General features: G+C 51.0%; 1 protein-coding gene across 2 annotated transcripts; it reads left to right on the top strand.

Annotated features, from left to right (window-relative positions):
• The first annotated feature begins 1,630 nt into the window (after positions 1–1,630).
• SCARB1 (scavenger receptor class B member 1) lies at positions 1,631–22,056 on the top strand. Of its 2 annotated transcripts, none has more exons than XM_055796331.1 (12): positions 1,631–1,854; positions 5,717–5,874; positions 7,595–7,736; positions 8,171–8,374; positions 8,781–8,876; positions 9,466–9,578; positions 11,523–11,689; positions 12,350–12,468; positions 14,112–14,185; positions 15,066–15,117; positions 15,594–15,662; positions 18,093–22,056. In XM_055796331.1, exons 1-12 carry the CDS (start codon positions 1,735–1,737, stop codon positions 18,216–18,218), a joined length of 1,440 nt encoding a protein of 479 aa, XP_055652306.1. In that variant the 5' UTR covers positions 1,631–1,734; the 3' UTR covers positions 18,219–22,056. The 2 variants fall into 2 exon arrangements, with proteins under 2 accessions (XP_055652306.1, XP_055652305.1); XM_055796330.1 differs by having other exon boundaries at positions 1,635–1,854; positions 15,594–15,740; positions 21,539–22,056.
• The last annotated feature ends 921 nt before the right edge of the window (positions 22,057–22,977 follow it).

Raw genomic sequence — 22,977 nt, 5'->3', positions numbered from 1 at the left:
TGGAAATCTGGTGATCGGGGGAGGCTGAGGGGGGAAAGCTGGAAAAAAATAACTGCAAGTGGTTCTGATTTGAAGGTGGCCTGACTGCTGCGGGGGGAAGAGCTGCAGGAGGACATGGGGACATACAAGGTCAAAAAGCTGCACGAATGATTCAGGTGCTGTGTCTTAATGAATATTTTTTTTTAAAATGCCTCAGTGAAAAAAAAGTGCAACGCTGTCCTTAAAAACTACAGTGCTGTACAAATACATAACGGCCTGGAGTGTGATCCAAGTGGTCTGCTGCACCCAGGCGGAACAGAGAGCTGCTTGGAGGAGAAACCTGGGCATGGTTTCATAAGTGGAACCAGCCTCTGCCTCTTGCAACATGCTGATCTCTGCGGGTGGCTTTGCTGGATGTGACAAACTTAAAGGGGCTGGTAACGGTGGCACTGTGAACACTTTGGAGCATGGCACCTGTGAGCCCGAGACCACAGCTCAGGTAGGATAAACCACAGAACAGCAATGTTTGGTGAAAACAGCAAAGCATTTTGTAAACAAAGGATGTCTTTTGTTGTAGCTGTGATGATACCTGCTGCCTCACTTTGGACAACTCCACACAGTTGGTGCGGTCCTGCAGTGCCTCGGGGCATCTCCTGGATGTTACCTGGGTTTACTGGGTTTGGAAGGAAAATTCCTTTCACAGGATTTCCTTCTAGCAAAATTTAAAGTAGAGGAAAGCACAGCATGTGCTGAAAGCATTACTGCTGGGGAAATGGGGCACAGCCAGCAGCTGCCTCCCCTGCCGAGACCTGGGTGGTATTGAACAGAGACACGTGCTCTGGCCATTAAACAGAGGTAGCTATCAAGGTAAAAATGTCTAGAAGGAAAAAAAAAAAAAAGACACCATTAAGTGCAAAGATACAAATGCAGGTGTCCCACCAAGGTGCAGGCCATGGCAAGAGCTAGGGGCTGGGCTTTGCCCGGCTGTGAGCTGTGAGCTTGTGCCTGCCTGGAGGGTGGCGTTGGGCAGGTGGGTGCCTCCGGTTTCCAGACACTTTAGCTCAGATCAATTCATATTTTGGACGAAGATGTGTAGAATTATTTTAAAATAGGCTGTCCCAAGCTGGACTCTTCCCTTTGTTCTTTATTTTCTGCTGACTTCTAGATGCTTTTAGAGATGAGCGGCAAGCAGGCTTTCATCCAGCACTGCTCCAAGTGAGCAAGATGGACCAAAGACCTGATTCCTTGGGGAAAACCGAGGCGGGTGAAGGGGTGGTGGACATTTTCTCCTCGGGGAGAGCCTGAGGTTGAACCTTGAGTTACCGGCTGGCTGCCGGGCAGCGCCCTTCAGCCGCTGTTCTCGCCCCTTTCCGAGACACCGACTCCCTGCTGTGACGGCAGGTGTTTGGCCGCGCTGCGGGGGGCCCCGGGGCCGTGTGTGTGTATACATACACCCCCACCCCGTATTTTTAAATTTATTTATATATTTTATGTATTTATATATATTAATGTAGCGGTTTATATTCAGACACATGTATAGGGTTCTCTTGCCTAGAGGCTGGCGCGCCGCGCTGCTCCCCGCCCCAAGTGCGCTGGGTGGGCGGGGCCGGGGGCGTGACAATGCGCCCCGCCCACGCCTCCTTGGCCCCTCCCCGCTGCCTGCGCCGCGCCGGGCCGGGCCGGGCCGCACCGGGCGGGGGGGACATAAAGCGGCGTTGGGGGCGGCGGGCCGGCTCTGCGCTGCTGTGCCGAGCCATGGCCGCGGCACGCCGCAGGCTGCCGCTGGGGCTGGGGCTGGCGGGGGCGGCCTGCGCCCTCCTGGGGGTCTGCCTGCTGCTGGTGGGGCCCCTCATCATCAACGACGAGGTCGTCAAGGTCAGCGGGGCCGGGGTGTATGTGTTTGGGGCGGGGGGGCCGGAGCTGGGGGCTTGGCAGGGGGCTGGCGCGCATCCTGCGGCCGGTGCAAGGTGCAGCGGTGATGGTGGTGCAGAGCGGGCTGCGCTGCAGCTGGTGCATGGCCGGGGCCGCTGCGTGGGCACCTTCGCCTTGTGGAGCGTGGGGCAGGTGGGCGCCGAGGGGTCCCTGCGGCGGTGCCGCTGCTGCAGCTCTGAGCAGCCTCCGGAATCTCAGGGCGAGCAAATCCAGCCTTGGGATATTCCATCCTTGGTTACAGCAACAGTGTGGGGGCTGGATGGGCTCTGCTCCCTGAAGAGCCAGGGAGTTTTGTGTAGCTGGACTTGGCTCAGGGGATGGTGCTGGTGGTGCTGGGCTGGACAATGCCCCAGCACCTGCCGTTCCTCCCATCCCTACTGCCCTGACCTGGAGCGCTGGCTGTTCCTTTTATAAATAGGTGTGCAAGCGACCGGGCTCGGACGTGTGCTGGTGAGAGGCTTTTCCAGCTGCATGTGGGGCAGATGGCGTGCAGGAGCACTCTGAAGGAGCCTGGTGCGTGGAGCAACCGCAGGACTTCCTCTCCTCCTAGACAGAGAACCTAACAGGTTGCTTCTTTGAAGACCTGTCTTATATGCAAGAGAGGTCCCAAGGCCGAAGGGGCATTTGTCCCCATGGTTAAGATGTGGGGCTGTGGGTGGAATTGTGAGCCTGTTCGGTAACTCCTGCGCAATCTTGGGAGCAAGTGCTCCTCTCCTCACTGTCGGGATACCAGTTATCCTGCGGGTTAACCCGTTGGCTCATTCCCACCTTTAGCCAAACGCTTTTCTCCCTGCCCAAAAGAGACATGCTCCCTGTCTTGGCGTTTCTCCAAGCTTGCACCTACCCCAGGTCAAGTACCTGGAAATGTGCTTCTGGGGAAAGAGGTGAATAAACACCCTGTGGCCAACGGCTGCGGTTACATGTGCTCAGAGTCTCTGCTGAAAACGGACTTCCCTGTAAATGTGCCCGCTGGAAGTGCTGCTGGCTGGGCAAAGCCAGACAGTCCTGTGGCTTAAGCAGTAAAATTTGATCTTTGTTCAGTTTCGTGGACATCAGGAGCTGGTAGCTGCAAATAAAAGGCTGAACGGCCACTGCAGAACAGGAGTGATATTTTTGGTGCAAAAACCTTTCTGCCCTCTTTTTAGCTAATCCTGATTCTTTCTACCTGATTAGTTAAATCCTAGTAACTTGCAATGAGAACAGAAGCTGACGAAAAGACCAACCCTTGTTTCTCCTCCCTTCATCTCAAGCCCTTGGTCTCCACCATCTTCAGCATGACCCAAAATGGTCCTGAGCTCTTATGAGGCTTAACATGAAATGGAAAAAATAACTGACTGATGATGTCTAGGGTGATGAGAAATATCCAGTGCCTTACTGAAACTGCTGAGTTGGTCCTGAGCGTGGTGTGGGAAAGAGGAGCTGGGCTTTGAAGGACTGGGCTTGGGTGGGTGAAGGCTGGTTTGTCCATCCTGGCTTCCTGAGCTCGGTCAAGATGGTGCATCCATCATGACTGATGGAAAAGTACTTAGTTGCAAGCAGGTGGTAGTTTTGAAGCTATCTTTGAGTAAAGCATGCAGGGGAACACAGCAGAAACAGGGAACTTGGAGCCCATCTCTTGCCCCATTCGCAGAAGCTGGATCTGCGTTGGCAGCTTTGCTGCCTGCAGCGTTGGCCCTGCAAAACCTGGGGCTGCGGCTGTTTTGGAAGCACTTGGAGTGCCGCTGACCTGCCTAGGAGATGTACTTTAACACAGTGAGACTGCATCTGCCTCTTAACATTTCTGTTCCACCTGGGAGCTCTTGTGCTGTCCTGCCTGAAAGCTGGGAGAGGACTGACAGGGCTACCTGTGGTGCTTCAGTGGGGTGGCGGAAGGGCTGTGGTCCGACGCTGGGGTTGTGCTTGCACACAGCGTGGCTGCTCCTCTCAAGCTGAAGAGGAAACCTCAATTCTTGGTTTTACCCAGCAGGGTGGCTGGAGCCTCACTTCTGGAGAAGCAGGATTTGGGCACTGTTGGTGGAGCTGCTGCTCTTCTGGTCCTGTCTGGAGGAGGTGGGCAGTAGCCAGTTCCTCCTTTCAGTTCCTCAGGGTCAGGGATCAGCCTGGTCAGGAGGGATCAAAGATCTGTGTGACACTTTGTCACCAGTCTAAGTGAAAAGTACTCTCTTTTTATTTCAGACACATGACCATGTCTGTTTAGACCTACAGGTAGCTTAATTCTGAGGGTACCCTGTTAAGTAGATCTTAGCAGCAGATCTGTGGAGGACCTTGAGCTGCTGTGCCCAGATGGGAGAGGGCTGAGCTGAGAAAGGCATCAGGGAGCTGGGGTGCAGCTCCATCTGACCCGGGTATGCGTTATATAAATCAATGTGTATGCAACGAGGGATCAAGAGAGTGCAAGACGGAATAAGCAAGTAAAGGAAAACAGATGTTGCTGTTCGTACTCTATCGGATATTGGGAGTAAGGATTATAAAGTAAGCTAAATCAAAACTTGTCCTGTCACTGCTTCTTAGCCACGAAATCCTTGAGGCCAGCGGGATGGAGGCTCTCAGCCAGCAGCATGTGGGCATTGACATGAAGGTGGGAAGGGTTTGTAGGTGGGTTACACTGCATTGTGGAGATGTCTGCTCAGGGGGTAGCGCTTGGAGGATCTGGGCTCGGATGAGCCACCACTTGCCCTGTTGCTTGTGGGTAGCACAGCCTCACCATGAAGTGGCCAAAGAAAGATGGGACGTTGCAGGGAAGCTTCTGCTGGCTTTCCTTCTCAATCCCCTGTGGCAGCAAATATGTGCACAGTCAGAGCGAGCTGCTCCAGGGCAGGAGAGCTGTTGTGGGGCTGCCAAGCTGCAACAGGAGAATGCTCACGTGCGTTCACCAATTAGTGGATCAAACCTGCTTCCATAAGCTGGCAGGGTTACTTAACCATGGCAAGGGCTTGTGCTTGCAGAAGCAAAGATTATGGTGGAACACACCCAAAAGAAAAGCTCAAGAAGGAACAGGCTCATGTCTGTAAGGCAGCCCCCAGAAGGCAGGGAGGGAGTGGAGACAGATGTGCCCAGATGCTGGCTCCTGGGCTGGGGAGCTGATGAGGGCTGAAGTCATGTTTGGGCTCCTGCAGGCATTTCCCAGCAAACAGGACAGTGATATGGAAACCAGGATTGTGCATTGCCTGTGACATGCCTTGTGACCAGCTACAGGTCACTTCAGGATGGCAGCTGGGAGGAAGCCAGGGTATCCTGCACGGTGCTGTCAGGACACAGCTGGGTTGCCATCCCAGTTCTCCGTCTGCTTTTTGGGAATCTAGTGGGCCCTCCCTGCTGGTACCCATGCAGTTGCCACCTCTCCCAGCCCTTGCCTGCTTCTGGCTGTGTGGAGCTGCCAAAGCCGGCAGATGAGCTGAGGCCTTTGGGATGGGGTGACTTCTGTCAGGCGAGTCAAATGTGCAGAGCTGTGAATAATTCAGCGCTGGCTTGTCTAGCACAGAGCGAGCCTCCAGCGCATCAAAATAGCTCCAAAATCCTGTGGGTAGGATCTGGAAAGTTGAGTCTGAATAAATAAGCCTACAGGCATCCTGTGGCATGAACTTGATGCTGCTGCATACAGAAGAGTTCCAGGTTTGGGTCTGGCTCGGTTTCAGTCTGCATAACGTGCCTGGATCCTCTGGAGAGCCCCTTCTGGAGCTGCCGCCTTCAGCTGGGCCTGACGTGGAGCTGAGGGTGGATATGCTCAGCCACTGAGCACAAGAATTGTGTCTTCTTACTTTTTTTGGTTTTTTTCCTCCCCTCATATTTTTTTTTCTCCTTGCAGAATGTCAGGATCGACCCCAGCAGCATCTCTTTCAGCATGTGGAAAGACATTCCTGTTCCTTTCTACATGTCGGTGCACTTCTTTGAAGTGCTGAACCCCAAGGAGGTCCTCCTGGGAATGAAGCCGGTGCTGAACCAGCGTGGACCTTATGTTTACAGGTCAGCTACCACTTGTGGTCCAGCTGGGCACGAGCCTGGCCACTGTGCTGCCTGCCCAGCTCCTGGCTGATCCTCTGGCAGGAGGGCACGGCATTAATGTGCTTGGTGCGAGTCCAGTGGCATAGGATTTTAAGTGACCCAAACGTGCTCTAATTGCTCTGACCTTGCTAAAGCTGCAAGTAGGACCTCTGGGCACTAGGGTGATAGGGCTGGGCTGTGCTTTGCTGAGTTGTGGAGCTCAGTCCTATGCTCCTGGCTTTGCCTGTTGTGCAGTCAGACCTGGGCTGATACGGTCCAAACATAGGTGTGAGGGGTGATGGGGTGGTGGTGGACAACACTCATCTTCAGACTGGACTTGTTTCATCTTCACTGTGCATCGAAGCATCCAGCTCTAGAGCTGGAGTCACCTCAGTATCAAACTTTATGGATTGGCCTTAGACCTCTTTATCTGACATAAGACCTACAGTCTGCCTAACATGAATGCTCTGGTCATGAGAACCAGCACAGAGCGCTAAAATTTAGTCAGGTCCACTTGCAGCGGGGCTGGGTATATTTGCCATGGCTGTGGATAGTGGTGGAAGCCCCAGATGCTTCTCTGGACCTGAAGCGTGAAGTGATGGTTCATGTTGAGTTGAGCACGTGAATTGAGATATTCAACATATTATTGCCTACACATGTAGGCGAAGTTAGGTCAGCAGCCTAAGCTAGCTCATGTGGGAAGATTACTGGTTTAATCCAAAGCTGTTTGAGTAGCACTCGGGGGAAACCTGGCAGTATGTACGTGTCCTCATTTCTTCTGGGCTTGTCAGGTCACACCATAAGACCATGTGGATTCTGTATGTTGTGATGGCATCAGTTGCTTGGCTTGGGGAAAAGGCTTTACTTACTGTAAATAAGAATAAACAAAGGGGCAAAGCTTATTAGCATCCCTATGTTCCCACTGAGCAAGATTAGTGCCCTTCCCTATTGTGGGCCATAAAACAGAGGCTCCACAGTAACGGACTTTGGTTTTGCTGGTGGGCTGAGCTTCAGCTCCCTGGGGAGTTTTAACAGGCTCGTGATGTTGGGGACAACCTCGTGCCGCTGTGGAGCATCGTAGCCTCAGTGAGCCTGGGTGGCCCTGCGGCACAGGCGAAGGGGTGTGATGCTGGGTGGTGTGCGGGCGATGGCGTGGCCACAAGCCCTGCAGAGCAGGAGAGCCACGATGCTGCACACGGGGGCAGGCTGCCCTGAACCTGGGAGCAGTCAGGGAGCTCCGGGGCAGATCAGTGTGGGCTTGTTGGTGGGTCTTGTGGCATCTTGTTGGGTCCTCTTCTGTTTTGCAAGTTGTTCTGGTGTAGATCTGCCTGTCTGGGTGTCTGTCTGGTAGGGCTGGGCTTTTCAAGGGCTGTAGGTGAAGCGACAGGAGATTTATGTTTTTGTCTCCAACTGCTTGTCAGGTGGGGTTTGAGATGGGAGGAAACACTCGGCGTGGTGCCTTGGTCCCGGGCTGCCATCTCCTTCTGCTACACCCTAACCCTGCTCAGGGTGCGAGGGTGACACTGCTTGCTCCCTGGCACGCTGCCTCCCCTGCTGTCCCTTCACTTCTTGCTGGGGTTTGGTCTCTTTCCTCTGCTCTTCTGAAGCAAGACCAGGCCTGTGCAGCCCATCCTGGCTCTACAGGTGCTGCAGGGACACTACGTGGGAGAAGGTTCCCATGATCTCTCCCATCTCTTTGCAGAGAGTTCAGGTATAAAACAAATATCACATTCCATGACAATGACACCGTCTCCTACCTGGAGTACCGGAAACTCTTCTTCCAGCCGGACTTGTCCAATGGCACCGAAGATGAGTACATCGTTGTGCCAAACATTTTGATGATGGTAAGAACTTGCTTCCTGGATGGGTACCGACTTCTGAGCTTGTGAGGGCAGCGATGATGCCCAATGCTGACTCAAAGGTTACTTTCTTGAAGGGCTTAAGGCTAATCAAACAATGAGGTGGTTAAGCTTATAAAATGCAGTTTTCTGCTTTCTGGGTATTGGTTATCATGTTGGGCTGTTACCCATCCAAAACCAGAGCGTGCAGAAGGGCTGGCAAAGCATCTGGGCTTAAGTCTGCATCCTTTGGGGAAATGAAGCCTGTGACCCCTCAACAGCTTTCTTCCCAAACTGGGAATAAGTGGTGAGCCTCAGTTTGTCCAAAGGATTTTCTCTAGGAGTTGGTGCAGCAGAAGGACCCTGCTAAGCACCAAAGATGTGTTTCTTCCTCTTTGGTAAAGATGGTACTCTCATCTCAGAGGTTTGTTTTTTCCCAGGGAGCAGCTGTAATGATGGAAAACCTGCCAAATTTTGTGAAGCTTCTTCTCAGTGGAGCCCTGGCTGGCCTGAAACAGGAGGCATTCATGAACCGGACGGTGGGGGAGATAATGTGGGGGTATGAAGACCCTCTAATAGACACAATAAATATGTTTGTTCCTGGCCTAATCCCTTTCAAGGGGAAATTTGGCTTATTTATGGAGGTGAGTAAACTGTTGGTCAGGAACACTAAAATCACAGCAATATTGGTCTTGGGCATAGCCCAGACACTCAGTCCACTCACAAACTGTTTGGAGCAGCCATGTGTAGCTGGTGGTGGTTGTGTAAAGCTGCCTTAGTTCTCTCCTTAGGCAGCCAGACACTCGGTCCACTCACGAACTGTTTGGAGCAGCCATGTGTAGCTGGTGGCGGTTGTGTAAAGCTGCCTTAATTCTCTCCTTAGGCAGAAATGCATCTGTTGGAAGCTGTCACTGGCAACTGAAATAAGTAAAAGTTCAGTAGCTTACAGTATGTGAAGCACCCCTAGAGCTGACAAAGCATGCAAAGTCATTAAGATATTGCAGTCTTGCCGTGTATAATGGGTTAAGAATTAATTTCTTCTCTCTGCAGCTTAACAACTCCAATTCAGGGCTGTTCACAGTGAACACAGGCATGAAGAACATCAGTAGAGTTCACATGGTGGATTCATGGAACGGACTAAAGAAGGTAGGTTTAGGCAGCAGACATCTCATACAGGGGCAACATTTGATCTGAAGCAGAAGAAACTGAAAGCTGTGTGCCGTTGGTATCTCTGGGTCATAGGTTTGAAGGCAGGTTTCTATGGGGCTTCAACTGCTGCAGCTTCTGTTCGGGCACACTGCTGGAAGGCAGCCATGTGTCGTGAAGCATTATGTCCAGCTCACTGTTGGTGGCATTGGACCCCCTGAAATGCTGTTGGAGCTGATTGCTTCTAAGGGTTGAAGTCCCTGGTTCCTGTGGCCTGTGTTTAAGATGTTACTTTAAATACGCTCGTTAAAGGTGTGCTTGTTCTTCCCTTGTGGAATTCCACTCCTGATGAAAATCAGCAAAGTCTACAGATCAGCCACTGTGGGAGCACTTGGGACAGGCAGATTTTGTCCTGATTTTCCATTAACTGGGCAGGTGCCTGAATGGCAAGGATCTTGGCTGTCTAAGTGTTGCTATCTCAAGCTGCTGTGGAAGCAGCGTAGAGTGGTGGGTGTCCCACGCAGGGGTGGGAGCCAACTCCCCAGCAAGCTCCTTGTTCTGATCTCTTCCCTCCACACCTTTCCCGTAGGTGAACTACTGGCGGAGCAGCGAGTGCAACATGATCAATGGGACCGCAGGGGAGATGTGGCCACCGTTCATGTCCCCGACATCGCTGGAGTTCTACAGCCCTGATGCCTGCAGGTGAGACCACAGCTGCCAACTTGTCCCTGTGCAGGTGGCAGGAGTTGCAGTGCTCACCCTGTGCATGCAGAGTACCTAGGCAGAGGGCTGGGGCCTTGCTTCAGTAGGTAAAGTTCAGCTGCAGTCGAGTGTTGCAGTATCTGAACTTTGCAAACAGTGTCGTTGTTTAATTAGCAGCATCTTGTGGTGTTCATAAATACCTTCCAAATCACTGGAGAAGTCTAATTTGCCCATGTTGAATCAGTCAAAGATAACCAGACTAGATAAGATGTGGGAGGCAAGAGGGAGAAGTGAGAGTTGTCATAAGGAAACGCAGCTATAACTATTTGCGGAGCTATTTCAGCTGACTAAATGCTTGCAGAAGTGATGCCAGATGGGGCTTGTGCCACTGTCTCCAGGCTGCCGCTTTTTTTTTTTTGTTTTTTCATTTTGCTGCCTAGTTCATGCACTGTGGTGCATGTCTGTCCCTTATAAGACACACTGGCCTGAGCCGATCACACAGGGGTTAAAGTACCCTGCAGAGCCTGCCTGTGTGGAAACTCCCTGAGGCTGGAAGGAGGGGAGGAGGCCAGGAGGCAGGCAGTGGCATGAAACTCTGTCCCCAGCTTGGGGAAGACAATACTAGTTCAGGTTTTGCAGATAGTGCTGCAAAACAAGCAAGTGCTCCCGTTGAATAGAGAACAATGACCTCTTCAGTGAGCAAGCAGTCAGCTGAGCCAAGGATTAGTGCAGGAATTCCTCTATGAAAGGGACATCAGCACAAACCAAAATGACCTGGAGCCAAGAACTTGCAGGGAAGTTTACCAGTAATCGAAGTTTAAATGCACAATACCTGTTTCTGTAAAATTACCAAAATCTTCTAGGGAGCAGAGCATGTTTCCAGACAAGTTATTAAGTGAAGTGGAGGAAACCAAGCTTGGTTTCTTGTTATCGCAGGAGGTTCCCCCTGGACAGTGCTGTGAGGGAAGTGGCTCTGCCTCTTCACCAGGTGGTGCTCTCTCTTCTCCCCAAATCTCTGTCTCAGCCTCTCTGCTTGCCTGTCTGGCTAGGAAGGAGCCACAAATGTCAGCTGATTGAGTAAAAGCATATCTGCCTTGCTGCAGGGTGTGCAGGGCTCATCTTCTATGCTGTTTGCACATTAAGTGCAGCTGATGCTGAGATGCAACTACCTGGATGTCCCTGTGAGCTAGGCAAGGCTTTATCCTGCTGATGTGCTGCAGCAGCCTCTGCCTTCTTGCTGGAAGGTGAGCACAGCCAAGAGGCATGTATGTAACTGCTGAACATGCCCTGAATCCCCCATCCTTGGTCCTGGTATCAGAAGGCAGCTGTAGGTATAAGCATCCCCTGGGCCTGCCCAAGCTGTGAGTATTCCTGCACACCTCGCTCGAGTGTGAAGGGAGCAAACTTCCCTCCTGGAAACATGCATCTCTCCTGGCCAGCTGGTAGCAATAATGCAGCATAACATCACTAGCCTGTTGTATCAAGAAAAAAAAATCTTACTGCATAATGTAGTAAAATTTTCCACTCCCCTGACAGCCTGTAATGCTAGAATTGTGCTGCAAAAGAGATTTAGCCAGTGTCTATCCGCTGCAATGGAGCACCTCGGAGGCAAGGCTTGCACAAAGAGAGTATTATCTCTTGGAGAGCAGCCCTGGGGATTACTACATGCCTTTAAACAAATCTCATCTAGATACTGCAAACACACTTATAAGCCTGTGGTTTCTCTCCATAACTAGCCCTGACCAACTCTATCTGTGCTTAAAACATGGAGAACAAATGGCTTAAATACTCATTCCTCATCCAAAGCACTGCTCTGAGTGTTTATCTTGATCTCAAAGTCTAAGTTACGTTGCAACTGCATCTTATCCAGCAAAGATAAGAACCCAGTTCTGGGCTGGGAACCTGTTGGCTAATCCTGATCCTTCTCCACTGAAACCTTTCCAGATCCATGACACTGGTGTATGAGCGCTCTGGGCAGTTCAAAGGTGTGCCCACGTATCGCTTTGTGGCACCAAAAACTCTCTTTGCCAATGGCACGGACTATCCACCCAACGAAGGCTTCTGCCCCTGCATGCAGTCTGGCATCCAGAACGTCAGTACCTGTAGGCTCAGTAAGTCCTTTCCTCCTGGGCTGTCCTTGCTGTACCAATATTAAACTGCAGGGATGTGATACGAGCTTGGATAGATGGAAAATTGGCTCTACTATCTGCCGGAGTGCTAAAAGATACCACTGGGATCCGCGTGCACGGCATTCTCACTTGCACTCCTGCAGGCATCTCAGCAAAGAGGGAAAATCCTTCTGCCCAAAGTCCTCTTGGTCTGTGGCCCCATGGCAGCCTGGTGCTGGTGGGAATGTCCAAGGATATGGTGGGGAGCATTGTGTTCCCTGGGCTGGGGAGGGAGTGGGCAGGGGAGCAAGGGTGGGAAGAAGCAGGGCGCGTAACTGCCAAATTAAATGTTAACTTTGGACGCTGAGTGCAGGTCACGCAGGAATGAGAAATTCGGACTTGGTTTCCTAACCTGTGTCTGGGTACAATGAGTCACTGTGGCGCTGTGTGGTGTGTGGGAGCAGAGGGTGGCTTGGACACTGGATCTCCCCCTTCCCCAAGCCATGGAATAAGCTGCAGGGAGGGAAGGGAAGGAGTTTTCTGGCTGAGAGGAGAATAGTATAAAAGCCTGTTCAGAACAAGGGCTGCAAAAGGCTTTAAAAACCTCCACAAAAAGTCTCTGATGGGTTTGGATGACCTGAAGGTGTCTTTGTTCTCATCCAGATGCACCGATATTCATTTCCCATCCTCACTTCTACAATGCCGACCCAGCCCTGGTGGATGCTGTCGAAGGGCTGCACCCCAGCAAGGAACAGCACGCGCTCTTCCTGGACGTGCACCCGGTGAGTGGGACCTGCTGGGATCCTCACCCTGGGGCTGCGGCCACTGTCCGGGAGCCTGCTGCCGGCCGCCTGGCTCTGCTCTCATGGCAGTGCTTTGAGCAGGTTTCCATAGTGCAAAGACTGGTGAGGACACGTGCAGATAAAAATGTCAAAGCTATAAACTAATAGAATAATTATCTGGCTTCTGGAGAATTGCAGAACTAATCACAAGCATTGCTTTGATAAGCACAGTCAAATTCTTTCCACTGACTCAGGTCTATAACATCAGGAGGGGTGTCTAGCAGTGGCTCAGTTACGCCCCAAGTCTGCAAACATGTATTGCCATGAGAGCTGACTGGCAAAGCCTGAAGACCATGCCGTAGCTGAAGCTGTTGCCACCATTTTTGGGCCAGCTTCTTCCAATCTCTCAACCTGCCCATCTAGCTGGCTGTTTTTGCACTGGGCTGCTGCTGCATTACACTTCTTGCATGCCTGTAGCGTAAGGGGGAAGTTACCACTCCAGTGGTGATGAGTTGGGGTGTCCTGAGCCGTTGTCCCAGCTGCTGGTGGGGAGGGGACTTTGGGATCTTCCACCCATGGCCTTTGTTGCATGTGGTCAGATCTTCCAAATGCTCAGTGATGTTTGCTCAGGCAAGAAACCAATCCCCATCTTGAGGTGAGGTCTGTGCTTCTTATCTGGGCATTGGGCTCTGTTTGCTTTTCTTACCACAGTTATAGAAATCTAATTAAATTTATTACAGTATCAATTATCTACTGATAACGGTACAATTAAGTGTATTCTCATGTAGCTCCAGCCTGCTGATTACAAACAAGGGCAATCCAACAAAAATTCTCTGTCCTTAAAGTGTTGCAAAACTGCAGTGTCATGAGAAACCAATGCCTTAATGGGTGTAAACAAGACCAGCTTTGAAGTGTGCTGTAGGCATGGTCTCAGGGTGCTGCTGGGCAGTGGTGTCTGTTGGTTCCAAGTCATGAGAACTGTTTTGTCCTTTGCTCTGTGTGTGAATTTTTGCACTGAGGGGTTTCCATCCTGCTGTGGGTAGGACGAACAGCAGAAAGGGCTTATCAGGCTTCAGAAGACACTGAAGTTGCCATTCAAACAGCCTGCCTAGCGGGTCACTTAGAGGTTGCATATGCTACTTGGTGATTTGAACTTGCTTACATTCAGTCCTACAAGCCCTGGGTCACACATCACCTCCCTGGCTCTGCTGTCTGCCTGCTGAGCATGTTGCTTCCTGCAGCAGCCATGTCTGTTCAGGTTAGCCTTGTGCCTTCAGGCTACCCCAAGGGTGGTGCTCCCTTCTGGATGCTGCTGTGTGGGAGTCTCGCTGGCTGGTGAGCGTTAAAGTAAAGGAGATGGGCTGCAAACTGCTGTGGGGACAGTGTTGTCCCTCCATGTCAGTCATTCCCAGAGCCTGGGGACTGGTGCCTGGTTGACTGATGGCTTGTACTTTAGTGGAAACCCCAGCCACGCTCCTGGTCTTGTGGTGGTGACAGCAGTGGATCCCTGGGTGATCCAATCCATTGCTCTGGAAGATGACACCCAAGACAGCTATAATGGAAAGCAAAGGGCTGCTTTTCTGCAAAGCTCTCCATGCAAATGTTGGCTTTACTAATGAACTGCTTGGTCTTTTCCCATGCAGATGACGGGCATCCCCATGAATTGCTCCATCAAGCTCCAGCTGAACCTGTACATAAAGCAGGTGTCTGGTATACTGTAAGTAGCCACCTTTTAGAAATGTCCATCTCCCTCCCTTAACCAGGGAGTGCTGCTGGTGCTGGGGTCACTGCAGAGGTTACTCTCCCCAAAGATGAAGTAGCTTTAAGGTTACCAGTTGTCGTGGTTGCAGAAGCCAGCTGGCTGGTGTGGCGCAGTCAGTTATACCAGTGACCCTAAACTGCCATCCCTTAGCAGTGCAGTGTGCGGCTGGCTGTTCGCTCGGCTCCTGCAGCATCCCTGCAGGATTCCCGCACCTGAGTGGACAGCCAATGGACAGACTGCTGCTCCTGTTGTCTGCTTGGAAGGTGTCACATCCAACATGAAGAGGCAAAACACACTCAGCCTACAGCATTGATGGTTGAAGCCTTTGTCTGAAAAGACTTTCAGCTCTATGAAAGCAAACTGAAAGGCTCTGTAACAAAGGTGTGTGGTACCAGATGTTAAATACCCGCCAGGGTGGGAGTGTGCTCTTGCTGCTTTGGCTGACTGCACTGCATACACCAGCAGACAGCCCCGATGCTGTGAACTTGGCCGCATCACCCTCTGGTACTGTGCAGGTGACTGGGACATCTTGGAGCTGTGTGAAGTTTACCATTGCAGTCAGTGTCCCTGGTTTGGGATGGCACTTATTTCTGTCATCAGGCAGTTGGGCACAAATGGAAGCATGAGCTCTGCTTTTACATGAAAAACCCAAGTCAGACCTGGTCCCTCGAGAGGGAGCAGCGTACTGAAGCAGCAGGAGTTGCTGCTTCCTTATGCTGGTCTCCTGGCTACTATCAGTCTGTCAGACCTGTCCCTTTAGGAAGAATTACGGCACTAATTGTGGCCTGATCAACCAGAAATCTAAGTGTGTATTTATTTATTTATCCCCCTCTAGTCAAACAGGGAAGATTAAGCCGGTGGTCCTGCCGCTACTGTGGTTTTCAGAGGTGAGCTGCCTTCCTCAACCTGATTCCGCAGAGCCTTTCCTGCAGGAGGGGGGAACTGCATCCCCATCATCCAGTGCTGGGGAAACTCTGCTTTGGATAAAGCTTTAAGCCAGACAGACTAATTAAGCACCAACAGAAGGCTTTGCAGTACTTGGCTGTGTCGTTAATCCCTCTGAGCTGAACAAACCCTGCACTATACTTGGTAAACCTCTGGCTCTGTCCTAGATGTGGGGTTAAATAGGGCCCAGAACAGAACTGCCAGCATCCGCATGCTAATGTGGGCCAGGGAATGCGGCCTCCAGCTGTGTGTGTGTCCTGACTCCAAGTATTTAGTAAAAGCTTCTAGCCTGACTGAATTTTGCATAAATTCCCTAAGCTATGCCGGGAGGAGCTGGTGGGAGAGGAGTTGCACAGCTGATCTGTCTCAGCCCTGGATGGGAGGGAAATGCCACTGACAGCCTTGCTTTTTTGAGCAGAGTGGTTCCATTGAAGGCTCAGTCCTAAACCAGTTTTACACCAACCTGGTGCTGCTCCCGTCCCTGATGGTCTACCTGCAGTATATCTTCCTTGGGCTGAGTGTCCCGCTCATTATCGCAGCAGCTGTACTTATGGCAACGAGTCAGGTAAGAACTTGCAGATTCTAGTGGGAAATGCTGTTAGTCAAATCAGTCTTAATCAGATGATGTCGATCGGGCTGACAATCTAACACTCCTGAGGAAGCATTGGCTGATGCCACGAGCAGCGTCCTAATGGTGCCAGCATATAGCAGCAGGACTTCCTCAGCCATCTAGAAACTGGGCTGCAAATAGATAATATAAAAGCATTTCTGGCCTTGATGCACAGCAGTGATGGAAGAGGGTTCCTGTAGGAGGAGGTATTTCTCTGCTCATCCAGCTAATGCAAGAACTAGCTCATCAGCCCAGCCTCCACAGAAAGCAGCCGGTCTGTGCCATTGCGCAAATCTGTGCATCTCCGCAGAGTCCCGACAGTTTTCTAATCTGAACAGAGCCTTCTTGAGGGGCTGGAGCTACCTGAGCACAGCTTGTTCACAAATGAAATGTAGTTGCTGTGTTCTCACAGAAGGAGCACAAACACCGTGGCTGCTTCTCAACCTGGACCGGACTCTGTCTTTCCCTGAAACTCACTTGGTTTCTCTGCAAACTACTCCAAATAGCTCTGGAAGTTAAGCCTTTGTGGATCTGGGCTGACTGGGAAGCAAAGACCTTCGAAGCCTGCAGGGAGCTGGCAGCAGGGTAGAGGTTGGCCCACGGCGGGTGGCGGGTGGGGTGGGGGGGTGAGGGTGCCTGGCTGGCACATCAGCCTGAGCTGAGCTGCGAGGACAGAATATAAACCCACGAAAACGCCTGGTGGAGATCTGTGGCTCCAGCCCCAAAATATCCATCTGATAACGCTAAGCTCTCTAAAAGCTTAGCTCTTGAAGTAGAGATCTAGCTCCCTACCCTAACCTATATCAAAGCAAGTGTATTTGGTTTTACACTACAGTCAAATGGCATGAGCTAGCTCTAAAGCTGCAGAAGTGAAGAGGCTGCTTGTGGGGCTGAAGAGGCAATGCTCAGCGTGGGAGCAGGCTGGGGGGACAGCACATGCAAGGGGCTGCTTTTGCCCAGCCTCCTGTAATGGCCCTTACTGAAGCACTAATACAAACCCACTCCAAATAGCGCCAGGGTTCTCAGAGTATCATGTAATTGGATTGTAACCAAGCCTACAACTGTTTAATTGACTTAAACGCATGATCTCAAATCCCCTTGTTACTCCATGCACTTTCCTGCAGGGTGGGAGCGATGCTGGGGCTGAGGGCTCGGAGCGGAGCCCATGGTGTGTTCCTGGGACGGTTGGGTATTGTGTGCTGAACCTCTCTGCTTCAGCAAGCGCGAGTGGTTGCTGGCAAACACACTTTGCTCTGCTGCATAGCACCAGCGTATCTGAAAAACCTCTGTATTTGCTGGGCAGCTACTTCTAAGACCTTACGCAGCCTTGGGCTGGCATTTCCTCACCCTGCTTTGTGTAAGTCTTAATTCCTGGTATCAAAGAGCCTTAACCATGCCAGACAGGGTCAGGAAGAAAAGCTGGATTTTAAATTCGCTCAAGTCAACTGAATATCTACTTGTGAAATATCCCAAACCCAGACGTAAGCCAGCTGTATTTGGGTGCTCAGCCAAAAGTGTCATGCAGTGCTAGAGCTAAAAGTCAACTGCAGGAAGTGCCTGACTACCTGGAAAGTGATTAGAAAGCCTCAGTGACCTTATAAATCTCTAAGGAAGCTGAGTAACACGACATGAAAGTCTCTCCCTAATGAAGAGATAAGAGCCTGTGAACTGGAAGACAGCAATTTGCAGCCAAGGTGTGTTCCTCATTTGATTGAAGTATTGCTGATCTAGTGATGATTGCTTAATCATGCACAGTCCTCCCTCTTGAAGTCACAGGTGAGGTCAGAGGGGACACGGAGCCTGGGCACTTTTTGCACCTTCATGTGTCTATCATCATGAAGGTCTCCCTGAACCCAGCTCCATCCTGGAATATCTTGGGTGCCTCTGGCTTCTGGAGGGGAGCAGTGTGCTGTAAACCCCGTCTAGATGAGGTACTGTGAAACACTTAAATCTTAGTCTAGTTTAAAGTGGAGCCAGTTTGAAATGAATCTGTTGGACCTGCAGTTCCAAAAAAATGCATAAATCTGTACAGACGTAAAACATGCCCAGACGCAGCCTTGTAGCTCTCCTCTGCTAACATGGCCTAAAGCCTGTGTGGTGACACTTCTAAAAGGCAAACAGACCATTTTAAAACTGGCCTGACACTGACCAAAATCTTAAATAGGACTTAGTTTAACCTAAATTTTGAAATCTTCATTAATAACTAGATTCTAGTTAAACAGTGATTTTAAAAATCTCCTTCTAAAATTGGAACGCTCGTGGAATTCGTGTCCAAGTGCACCATAAACTAGCCTGATTGTCTTCTAGGAAAAATGCTCTTTATTTTGGAGTAGCAATAAAAAGAACTCAGACAGTAATAAGGCCAACCAGGCCACCTCTGCCAAAAAGCTGCCTCCAGTTAAGGGGACGGTGTTGCGGGAAGCCAGACTGTAGGTGGGTACCCAGTCAAGGTAACATGCTTTTCTCTCATCCTGATTTGATTAAACTTTGCTTAAAACCAATCAAACGGAAATGTTTACTGCCCACATCTACCAGACATGCCCTCTTAGCAAGCTTTGATATAATGATGTTGTCTCATGGCTTTATTCAGGGCAATTTAGATGTCTTAATACTCACGCTTAACCAGGCAGCAAGTACACGCTCTTATTGTTTCTCCTGGTTTACCTGATCTGCAGCCCTAATAATATCAGCAGGGATCAGCGTGAAAAGTAGGATTGGTGTGAGGAAACTGTTTTCTTGCCTGTTTCCCCCCACACCTCCAAGTGTGTTAAGATCCAGAGGTAAGTTTTTGAATGGGTAAAAACTCATGGGGATAACAGAGGTAGTCAACTGGTGGGCATCACTCCCCTCCTGCATGCAGGGAGCCTTGACAGAAAGGCTTTCAAGAGGGAATTTCTGATACATAAAATATCTGGATTTGTATTACAGGATCACAAAATCACTGAGTCGTTGAGGTTGGAAGGGACCTCTGGAGGTCATCTAGTCCATCCTCCCTGCTCAAGCAGGGTCACCTAGAGCTGGGTTGCTCAGGACAGTGTCCAGATGTCTCTTAATATCTCCGAGGATGGAGATTCCCCCAACCTCTCTGGGCAACCTGTTCCAGTTTTTACAGTTTTCACAGTTTAAAAAAAAAAAAAAAAAAAGAAACAACCCAAAAAGTGTTTCCTAATGTTCAGATGGAACCTCCTGTGTTTACATTTGTGCCTATGGGCTCTTGTCCTGTCCCCTGGACACCACTGAGAAGAGCCTGGCTCTGTATTTACACCCTGCCTCCAGATAAGTGTATACATTGGTAAAATCCCCCTGAGCCTTTTCTTCTCCAGGCTAAACAGTCCCAGCTCTCTTAGCCTTTGATCACATAAGAGATGCTGTAGTCCCTTAATCATTTTAGTGGCTCTTTGCTGGACTGTTTCATGTAGCTCCATCTCTCTTGTCCTGGGAAGCCCAGAACTGGACAGAGTACTCCACGTGTGGCCTCACCAGTGATGAGCAGAGGGGAAGGATCACCTCCCTCGACCTGTTGACGACACTCCTAATGCAGCCCAGGATAGTTAGCTGCCTTCACTACACAGGCACGCTGCTCGCTCATGTTCAACTTGGTGTCCACTGGCACCCTCAGGTCCTTTTCTGCCAAGCTGCTTAAGAGTTGGGTGGCCCCTGGTGTGTACTGGGGTATGGGGTTGTTCTTCCCCAGGTGCAAGACTTTGCACATCCTCTTGTTGAACCTCATGAGGTTCCCGTCAGCCCATTTCTCCAGCCTGTTGGGGTCCCTCTGAAGAGCAGCCTGACCCTCTGGTCTATCAGCCACTCCTCCCAGTTGTGTCATCAGCAAACTGACAGATCACTAATAAAGATGTTAAACGGGATCGGACCCAGTAATGACCCCTTGTGTATACCGCTAGTTACTGGCCTCCAACTGGATTTCATGCTATTTCTCATGACCCTCTGGGCCTGGCTGTTCAGCCAGTTTCCAACCCACCTCACTCTCTGCTCATCCAGCCCGTGTTTCGTGGCTCCTCTACAAGGTTCTTATGTGAGACAGTGTCAAAAGCCTTACCAAAGTGCAAGTACACAATATCCACTGCTCTCCCCTCACCTACTGAGTCAGCCATTGCATTGTAGAAGATTATTAGATTGGTCAAGTGTGATTACCCCTTGGTGAAGCCGTGCTGACTACTCCTGGTGACTTTCATGTCCTTCATGTGCCTGGAAATGCTTCCTAGGGTTAGCAGCTCCATCACCTTCCCAAGGACCGGAGGGTGGCTGACTGCCCTGCAGTTCCCATGGTCTTCCTTCTTGAACGTCTTCAAGATAGGAGTGATGCTTGCTTTTCTCCAGTCTTTGGGCACTTCTCCCAGTTGCTAGGGTTGTTCAAAGATTATGGGGAGTAGCCTTGCTGTGATACTTGGCACTTGTGGGTACACCTCATCAGGGTCCATGGAGTTATGCATGTCTAGGTTGCTTAAATATTTTCTGACCTCATACTCTTCCACCAAGGGTACGTTTTCCTTGCTCCAGATTTTCCCCTGGTCTCTGGGGTCCCCTGCCTCATTCAGCAACAGGTCCACGTGTTCCCTAGTCTTCCTTTTGTCACTTGTGTACTTACAGATGCTCTTGTTGTCTCTGACATCTCTGGCCAGCTGCAGTTCCAGTTGGTCTTGCTTTCTGAACTTCATCCCTGCATGCTGAGTGTCCCTTATTTCTGCTAGGTTACCTGTCCCTGCTTCCACCTTCTGTATTCTTCCTTTTTGCATCTGAGTTTGGCCAGGAGCTCCTTGTTCATTCCCACAGGCCTGCTGGTATTTTTGCCTGACTAGGGATGGTTATTGGGATGGACCACTCTTGAGCTTGGAGGAGATTATCCATGAATACCCACTAGCTTTTCTGCCCTATCTCCCCACACCTGAGCTCTGTAGTTATTTTTGATACTTTCCAGGTGGCGCTGGTGGTATAATTGGTGCACATGCAGCAGCAGCAATGGGTAACAGTCAAAGGGCTGGACGAGCCTTACGGTCCCTCCACAATGCCCCAGATCCAGGTCCCCAGCAAGCAGCAAATGTCTCTAGATGGCAAGTCAGGTGGGCAGATGGGTGCCTCTGTCACCAGCAGCAGGGAGTGACCCACTGCTGTCATGTACTGCTTCCTCCTGGGGGTCTTGTATGAATTAGTGTCAAGGGGCCCACAAGATCTGCTTGAAAGCATATCTGGCTCCTCTTCAACTTTGAAGGAGGTGAACCTATTTGGTGATTGTAAGCTCTGGTGGAGCAGGACCCTTTGTCGTGGTGCCAGAAGGTACCAGCTTCCATCCTTCACCTTCCCCAGAGGTTGCCCTTACTGTTATGCTAGGGTTGGGTGCTGTCTGTATCTACTGCTGCTGGGGTCTGGGGCTCTTTAAGCTGTTGTGTCCCTGAGAGAAGACCCTCCCCATCTCTCTTTCATCTTCGCTGGTGCTGTGCAGCAAGCTGACTTTGTCCTGTAGCTCCTCTGCTGGGTGATGGAGCTCTCAGGTTGGGTGTTTGGGTGGTGTTACGTGTATCAGTGGGCAGGAATGGAAATAACTTTATTTTGTTAGAGGAGGAGATACAAAAATCTTCAATTTAAGAAGCCTACAGAAAAGGGTTCTTGGTCATGAGAAAATCCAGGAGGTTTGGGGGGGGGGGGGTGTCCCAAGTGGGGATGTGGTGACAGATTAAGGTCTGGCCGTGGTGCCATCACTGAGTGCGCGGCTGTAACTGCTGTCCTCTCCTCTCCAGAGACCCGCTGCAGAGAAGAACCTGCGCCGCCCCGCCAATCAGAGCAAACCGCCCCCCTCCTCTGAGACAACGCCGCTCCTACATGACGCTGACACAATGAGCCAGGACGATGCCGAAGCCTGAGCCGCCAGCCCCAGCATGCTTCCCACCGGGACACATCCATGCTGGGGGCAAGACCTGCTTTGCGTCCCTAGAGGTCTCTGGAAGGCGAAGTCCTCCTGGGCAACTCAACGGGGACCCTGCACACCATGGCAAAGCCATGGGACAGGACTGCTGCACCGGCCCCCCCACACTGGGGCATGGGACGCCTTGTCCAGGTGCTCAAAACACAGCGTTAGAGAACACATGTCCCCAAGGGGCTGGCCTTTGCCTCAGCCCCTCTCTCCCTGTGGGCCAGCAGGAGTGAAGATGGTTGCTGGCTGACCTGAGAAGTTACTTTGCAATTTAAAACTGCCAATTGCTAGGAATAAAAGGCACTTTAACAGGAGCCTTTAAAATAAATGAGGTTTGTATATGTAGCACTGATGGGACTTAGTGGTCTTTTTAAAAGCCACCGTTCATCTCACACAAATGGGGCTTGCAATCCTGAAGCCACTTACGGTTTTATTGCCACTTGATGTGACTGGACTAAACCGCAAATCAATTCTGGTTGCTGTTACTTCAGTGATGTCTCTTCCCAGGCTACCTGGAGCCTGCTGGGGTTGCTCCAGCCTTTGCATGAGTTGGAGACTACAGTGGTGACTTTTTTAAAGTCCCGATTCAGTGCCATGACCTTGTGCTCCAGTGATTCCAGCCCACAGCCCTTTAACTTAAGTCTCTCCTTGCCTTAGGTGACAGTGTGAGATGAGGCTTGCCAAAAAACTCGGCGGTACATCTGACTTGTCACTCAGCTCCTGACAGTTGTCCCTGCTGCCTGCTCAGCAATCCAGAGGCAGCACTTCTGGCCGTGCACCAGCGGTGCTGGGAGGCCACCGCGTCCCTCCAGTCGTGCTGCCTGCACGCAGGACAGGAGCGGGCAGAAGCTTGACCGTGTCCTTGAGTGTTAACAAAGATACTTGTGCTTTTGAGATGAAGGAAGCTATGTGTAATCAGGAAAGTAACAATGGCCTTAGTAGGTTTTGATGAAAATACTGCAAGTTTCTAGAATGATGTCTTGGGGGGTTCTGGGGCTGGATTCTAACTGGGTGGGTGGGCTGGGGTCACTCTGTAATGGGAAAGAAGCCCAAAGCCCAGGGATATTCTTGGCTAGCTACCAGTCAGTAGCTGTCTACCACACCTGCCTTCCCTGCTTCCAACCAGGAGCTGCGGTAGCCCTTTGGGAAACCAAAGGGGCCGGTGCTGGTGCCTCTAGCATGGGCAAAACAGAGCAGGGGGAGTCTCTGGTCTCTCTCGGACCAGAGAACTTGTTGCACTGTTTGTGGTGTTGATGCTGTCTGGTC

Source organism: Falco peregrinus, chromosome 2 (assembly GCF_023634155.1).
Source record: "Falco peregrinus isolate bFalPer1 chromosome 2, bFalPer1.pri, whole genome shotgun sequence".
In the NCBI taxonomy this organism is placed as follows: Eukaryota; Metazoa; Chordata; class Aves; order Falconiformes; family Falconidae; genus Falco; species Falco peregrinus.
The sequence above is the reverse complement of the archived record's forward strand: the minus strand, read 5'-3'. Positions and strand labels throughout refer to the sequence as shown.

Excerpts from the sequence above, each read along its gene's own strand:
- SCARB1 (XM_055796330.1), top strand. The coding sequence starts at position 1,735 with ATGGCCGCGGCACGCCGCAGGCTGCCGCTGGGGCTGGGGCTGGCGGGG. Across the intron at positions 5,875-7,594 it reads CGTGGACCTTATGTTTACAG|AGAGTTCAGGTATAAAACAA; the intron begins GTCAGCTACCAC and ends ATCTCTTTGCAG. Across the intron at positions 15,118-15,593 it reads CGCTACTGTGGTTTTCAGAG|AGTGGTTCCATTGAAGGCTC; the intron begins GTGAGCTGCCTT and ends TTTTTTGAGCAG.